The 7,385-nt window shown below is 45.2% G+C and overlaps 1 protein-coding gene across 1 annotated transcript; it reads right to left on the bottom strand.

Moving 5' to 3' along the window:
- Window positions 1–1,494: 1,494 nt before the first annotated feature.
- Window positions 1,495–6,311, bottom strand: LOC109780513 (uncharacterized). Its single transcript, XM_020339096.4, has 4 exons — window positions 4,964–6,311; window positions 3,266–3,427; window positions 2,978–3,182; window positions 1,495–1,866 (listed from the first exon to the last, which is right to left on the bottom strand). Exons 1-4 carry the CDS (start codon window positions 5,708–5,710, stop codon window positions 1,841–1,843), a joined length of 1,140 nt encoding a protein of 379 aa, XP_020194685.3. The 5' UTR covers window positions 5,711–6,311; the 3' UTR covers window positions 1,495–1,840.
- Between the last annotated feature and the right edge of the window lie 1,074 nt (window positions 6,312–7,385).

Raw genomic sequence — 7,385 nt, 5'->3', positions numbered from 1 at the left:
GTTTAAAACTCCGTCACGAAAAGGGGGTAAAAACCATTTGTATAGCACGTTACGGTACCGGTGAATCATCCTCTTCGTGTGGTGGGAAAGATCAAAGCTTATGTTGAATTTATTAATATGCATTCTTTCAGCTCGACCACTTCCATTAGGCGTGAGACCTTGAAGTCGAACTAAAAATGGTCTCCGCCGCCGGAGGGGTCGATGCTCGTGAATGTGGATGCAGCGATCTTCTCCCAATCTGCAAGAGCGGGGCTTTGGTGTGGTGATACGTGATCACCGGGGAAGGATGCAGGTGGCAAGCAAAGGTTACTTTGAAAGAGTTCAAAATCCTAAAGTAGCAGAAGCCATGGCACTTCGTCAAGCCTTAATCCTTGCCAATAACACTGGTATGAGGATGATCATGGTAGCATCTGATTGTCTATCATTGATCAACAAGACCAAGGGTTTAGGTTTTGATACGTCCCTTACTGGAGCCATAGTCCATGATATTAGAAAATGTGTCACAAAATTTGTATCTTGTAGTTTTATTCATGTCAACCGTTCTTGTAATGAGGCAGCACATGTTCTGGCCAAATAGGCAGAGCATGATGTTTGGTTCTGCTGGCTTAATGAGTTCCCTGATGTATTATTTGTAATGAATCAGTTATGAATGAATAAAAGGGTGCAGCTGCCCATTATTTTACCTAAAAAGGAAGGTTTTCCCCTCGAGCTAGGGTTCGCCTCCTCTCGCCGCAAATCAAAACCGCTCGCAGCCTTCCCTCCTGCAGCTTCTTGTTAAACGCCCATGTACAAAACTGACTGAAGTTTTATGGATCCTTCAAAGTTACTAAAACTAAATGTGTCGGCACAACAGTGTATCGTCTCGACCTTTCACCTGCCAGTTTGATCCATCCCGTCTTTCACGTTTCCCAGTTGAAGCCTTTTACAGCTAACAAAGCTCTAGTTTCACAGAGCTGTCTGAACTACCAGACTTATCGGCAATTGCCATACAAATCGGAGTCTATCCTTTCGCCGCCTGCAAGGGAACGCGACGCTGCCTCAAGTCAAGGTCAAATGGCACGGTTTGGCTGCAGACCACCTACATGGGAAGATTACAGTGTCGGGTGAGTCTATAAACCCAGCCGCCCGTGTACTGTCGTTATTATTTTGAAATCAAAGGAAACGTCTGAATGTCTCCCTCGTTCTCTGAACTCTCGTTTTCTCTCTTTCCCATCCCTCTTCTCCTACCAACCTGCCATGAACCCTGTGAGATTCATCTCAGGGGGCTCACACTTAAGTTGGCATATATGACCCCTTCTCAAGAAATTGTGACATCTCCAGATGCAGATTTAGAACCTTGAGGGCACCCTCAGCACGGGCAGAACAGTGCACAAGAATGCAAGCACGAACTCGCAACTTTGTCAGATCGGCACATCAGATCGGTCTAAAGAGAATTCGAACCAAAATGTGAATAAATCTAAAGAAACATAAAGGAGGAGACAGGGGAAACGGCGCTGACAACAAACAAGTCTTGTAACATAAAACTCAGACCGTTCGGAAAGTCTGCCGAACTAATCCAAGGACAGATAACAAACAACACTTGAAGCCCGTCAACCATGTTTCCAAGGGCAACCATTGCATAACGGACACCCTCACCAAATGCAAACGAACTTGAGACCAATTTTACCCAGCATAGTGATCCTGAGCTAACATGGACGTCCTGGTACTCACTCAGAACGCAAGGTTCAGATAAAACAAGACTGCTAGAACATCATCAAGATCAACAAAAGGCCACAAACTCATAGCTGTAGACAGGTCCCAAGCGATCAGGAGATAGAAGATCGATCACCAATCCAGGATCTCAGTCTGCTCGAAACTGATCGAAACCTGTAGAAACATAACAGAACACAATAAGCATTGGAGAGTTGGCAGCGCTGGATCTTGCAATGCATCGAATGCCTTCACACTTACACCGGGATGCAACATGATCTAATTGCTGAAATGCTAGGAGGATGTGTCACTGCTCTCCCGTTTCGGTATTACCTTCCCACGACCTCGGAAGAGTCTCCATTTTAAAATAATTTATCCATTGAGATAATCAAAGTGTAGCTATTGAATTGTTTTATACCTGCCCTAGCTTAAACGTTTCGAGAGAAGTTATGTGTCTCCTTGGTCTGTGTGCATGGTTAGTTGTGGTAATGGGACAGAGGGATTAACTTGTAACCGGCTGAGAATTTCGGCTACTGCAGCCTTCTAAGGTGGATCAGACATTTTCAAGATTTCCGTTTCCGCGGCCTACAAAGCTACCAAAGGGCTCATGCTAAGCTGCTAGTGCAAGAATAGATAATCTCCCCTTTAACCAGTGCTCATATCTTGAGTGAAGAAATGCAACAGCACAGAGAGTTGTGTCAGCTAATGTAGATAATTGAGATGGTATCATCTCTTGTTAGCATGATCTACAGTCATTCCTATGACATTGATGGAGCAGCTTTTTGTCACATCCACTAGAACAAGATTTCCTACTGGAGATGGACAAGTACTTTTTCGAAATTACTCTTCCCATGGTCAAATGCAAAATCTCAAAAAGATGATGTTGGGTACCATCTGCAGCTATATTGACAACAGCTAACTACCGATGGCCTGCCAAGGACCGCCAATGTGGACTCCAGGTATGGCATGCTGTTATTTAGGCATTTGCAGCCAAAAGATGGGAAAATAGCAGTGACAGGATACAGCTATGCACCGCTGCTTGAGCTTAGGTTTACACTTGCATTCCATTAAGCCTACATTTTCTTAATTCTTATTACATGTGTGAAATGTCTACTTTGAAATATTTCAAAGTAACATAAGAGTGCAGTTTTTTACCATAGAAAGCCACAATCAAGTCGAGTGATAATAAGTAACTTACTTCGTGATGGTAATTATTGACAAAATTTTTAAACACAAATGCAAATAGTGGAAACACATGAATCATGAAAAGTAATAATAGCTAACTTACTTCCAGAAACATATGTCTGTTGGATAACTTGGATGTCAATTTGATCAGAAAGTACTCCAAAGGTACTCAGGATCTTCACAATCTGGCGAACCACCTCATCTTCCTTATGACATTTGATTTCAACGTCCTTGAGATGCTTCAATACCAACTGTACTGCTGGGTTATAGCTTTCATATGTTTCTATCATAGAATTCACTCTCGGTAGCTAACAAAATATTTTACTCAAATCAATAGATGATACATAGTACTTCCAACAAGACAAAGCTACCATACTTGGACAACATATACCTTTTCAAGTCGAAGTTGAATAATAAGTTTCTCCAGAATTGGCGTGCACTGAAGAAACTTAACTAGTGCACCAAAGTCAGCCGCTACACACCACTCATTGAGTAATAATGTCTTGAGCATACTAAATGTAGGGCACTGTTTCAAATCCTTTCTGAAAGTGAACTGCACCAAGCGCGAGCAGTAAGAACAATCAAAATTGAAATTTAAAAAAGTACTAGATACTATTTTCCAATTATATTGCAATGACTAGGAGCTCTGGTAGGTCTTATTGAGTCTAGATTGATCTTCTGGAGAAGACAGATAACACATCATATTGAATAGGTTTCAGATTTAGAATCCTAAAGAATTAATGTAACCGGCTGATTATTCTCAATCCTACACTTCAAAAAGTCTGATATTGAAAATTCCAAGAGTATAAAAACTTATTGTGCGCAAAGTGAGTAAAATTTCAATATTGACCTACAATCGTTTCTTAAAACTATGTACCGGTCCCTCTGGCGCTTTTTGTTTATCGATTTGGTACTTGCACTTTCAGTTTTATAAATTGGGTCTCTAACATTTGACGTCTGAGTCCTTTATAACAGTAAGACAGTAACACCCTATTCCCAAAATTTGCTCAGAGCCCTGCCGTCATGTTGGACTGGCAAAGTCCGCATCAACTCAAATGGGCGTGCGCCAAAATCGCTTACTTCAGAAGTACTGAATTTGGGGCCAAAAACATTGGTTTGCAAGTATAAGTCAATATAACCTGGTAACACGGTGCTAAATGTTGGCATGTCAGAATCTTACACGATCCTCCTGTGGTAAAATCTCAATCAATAGTAACATGCTTGGACTTATGGGTAAGGGCTTCTTGCTGGATATAATAACTATCCGTTCCATGTATTTTTGAAACAATCAGTGCTATAATTATACTATGTACTGCAATTACAATACAGATCAGTGCTATAATCACTGTAACCAGGAACCACACGTAACAGATCACTCAAGATGTGCACTACAATACATCACACTGATATTTTCTTTTAGTTGCTCACTTGCCTGGTCTCGCTACATGCTTATTCCGTGCAAGCACATGTCAATTGATTACACCACATCCCCATAGACTTGATCATCCAGTTCCATATCTAATGGAAAGCAAACACACCGATCTAGTTGAATGGAAAGCATGCAGGCAAGTGATGAATCTGAACGACAATACACGAATTCATTATCATGAAAAAGTTACTCCCTCCGATCCATATTAATTGTACTCCCTCCGTTTCTTTTTGCTCCGCGTATAAAATTTGGTCAAAGTCAAACTACACAAAGTTTGATCAAACTTATATCGAAAAAGATGAACATCTATAATACTAAAACTATATAGTATGAAAATACATTTCATGGTGCATCTGACAATATTGATTTCATATTGTGGATGATGATATTTGACTTTGACCAAACCTTATATGCAGACTAAAAGAAACGGAGGGAGTACTAAACCAGCGACAATTAATATGGATCGGAGGGAGTAGTAGGTTTGGTCATGAAAATTTGATTATCCAAATACTTTACATGGTGACAATGCAAACTGTAAGGAGATTTTGAAAATGTGAGTTCATGTATAGTTGATGACAAATACACATGTATAGTATAGCACATTAAAAGCAATACTAGCCACTAGGAGACTTTGGGATTTAAAGCAGAAAGCAAGCATACCACATTAGGATCAATAGTCGTCAACCCTAAACTGGTGGCGCCTGACAAGCCTTGTAGAAGCACAGAGTCATTGCTGCCATGATAGTTAGCAAAGGAGGCACCATAGTCATCGTGACCATAATAATAACCATCATACGGAAAACATTCATCACAATCCCCGTAAGCTTCATGTGTACAGGTACCAAAACCACCGCGACCAAGCCTGATAAATGCTGTTACCAACAACGGCATTCTCTCAAGCAGAGGAGCAGTCCCAGAAACATCAGCTAGTTGTAAGTATACGAGACATGGGGCAGAAATACGCATGCGGGAACCAGTATCCACGTTGAATTGACACTGAGTGATACTTAGACATCTCACTGACTGGGATGAGATCTTGGGGCCATAAATTCTTGAAGAGCACAGATTCAGATCCTCCAATGTGGGGCAGCTTGAGAAGTCTAGAGAATGTTTCCACATAGTCACACCTGTAAGCTCCACCCTCCTGAGAAACTGTGACATGAGAGTGGAATTGCCATGCATCAGCCAGACCTGCACATTGCGGATGCAGACTTTGAGCACCTTAGTTTGGCAGAGTGACACGGCATAGTGGATCCGCATATTAGCGAACCGGAATATCTCACTGTATTCCTCACTGTCACAGGGTTTGCTGTAGCTGATCTCACATTCATCTAAGGGCAAGCGGTCGCGGAAGAGCAGAAGGTAGTTCACGAAGTTATTCATCTCCTTGGCATTCCAGTACATCATACCACCCTGGATGATGCGTAGGGCAGGTGTGGACTTCCAGAGGTGGCGCCAGCGCCGAGCGAGCACGCACGTCCGCACTGTCTCGTCCGAGGGCAGAAAGGACAGCACGACCTGCAGGACAGCGTCAGGCAGGGAGCTGATGAGATCCTCGCCGCTCGCATCGGTCGCCTCCTCGCTGGTCCTGCGCCTCTTCGGTATTCCGTCGAACAGGTGGCGGGCCTCAGTTCCACCGGGCAAGAAAATACCAGCGCTCAGGCTTCACTCAGCAGTCGGCTCTCCCGGGACCGTTCGACTCGAACGCCATGGGAGCAACGGCGGAGGCGCCGGCGGCCGCCGAAGAGGAGGACAATGAGGTGGGGCCTAGGCGATGGTCACCGTGGACAGGGGTAGAGGTGGCGGAACGTGCAGCGGACGGCGGCGCCGACAGGGAATGCGCGTGCAGGTGGAAACTGGGAGAGGCGGTGGCCGTGGCGACTGGATCGGGGTAGGCCGGCAGAGAAGACGACGGGGGAGGAAGTGCTGCGGCGCGGCGAGGGGAAGGAGGGCACAGAGAGTTCCCCACTAGCGGACTCGCTCCCAGACGGTCACTACTCACAGTCACGACCGACCACGGGGTGAGGTACGAGTTTTTTTTTTTTTTTTTTTTTTTTTTTTGAGGGGTGAGGACTGAGGAACGAGCTGTTTGGCTTGTCAAGGCATCTCCAGTTGAAATAAAAGTAGTTCTAATTACATTAAAAAAACAGTTCTAATTACAATTCAAATACCTAGTATAATAAAGTTTTAAAATTAAACAATTCAAATTTAAATTCAATTTATTTAGACACATAATTGTCTTACATGAAGCGTCCATAAAATCTCCACCGGGTCATTCTGAAGCAATGTATGAATTCCTATATTGTGATCAAACTCCACCGACTTAGAGCATCTACAATCGGGTGCCTCAAACCGCCTCAAACGTGTGGACGAACAGCCCGACCACCGACCGGTCACAAAAATTCGACCCAGACAGCCGCCTTAAATGAACCTCAAATGTTCGGGGTGACCGGCACCCCTCATATCCAGCCCAAATATGAGGCGGATATGGGGGCGCCCAGGTGATCGCCATGTCAGACCCGGCCCAGCAGACCCCACATATATTCCTTCTCATCTACTCGCTGTACCAAACCTTAGCCACTTCACTCCACTCCATTCCACTCCCCTCCGCCACCCAAGCTCCCGTCCGACGATCTCAGGCATGGTGTGCAGCGGACCTGACTCTGATCAGTCCGGATCCGTCGACTGGGGTGTCATCCCGTGTGGGTTGGAGGAGGCAGTGACTGTCCGCATTGCACTCCGCCGCTTCCGGGACGACAGCGCCCAGCCGACGGAAGGACGTATCTAGCGACGCTCCTTCGGGGCTGGATCATCGCGGTCCCGAGAGCCTGCAAATCTCCCCTTCCCCATCACGGCTCCGGCGGAGTATGAGTCCCATCGGGACCAGTGTGCCCGCTGTGGGAAGGAGATGATAAGGGCGGCGGAGGCCTGCCTCGCTACTGACATGGTGGCGACGGAGGCGGCGGCAGGTGGCCGCAGAGGAGGAAGACATCCGCGCCCGCATTGTAAAGAAGCGGTTGCGAAGGAACACACGCACCCTCACCCGAGAGCAGAATCAGATGGTCCGTGCAATGGCCGGACT

Source organism: Aegilops tauschii, chromosome 7, assembly GCF_002575655.3.
Source record: "Aegilops tauschii subsp. strangulata cultivar AL8/78 chromosome 7, Aet v6.0, whole genome shotgun sequence".
NCBI classification, from domain to species: Eukaryota; Viridiplantae; Streptophyta; class Magnoliopsida; order Poales; family Poaceae; genus Aegilops; species Aegilops tauschii.
This window is presented reverse-complemented; position numbering and strand designations above follow the sequence as displayed.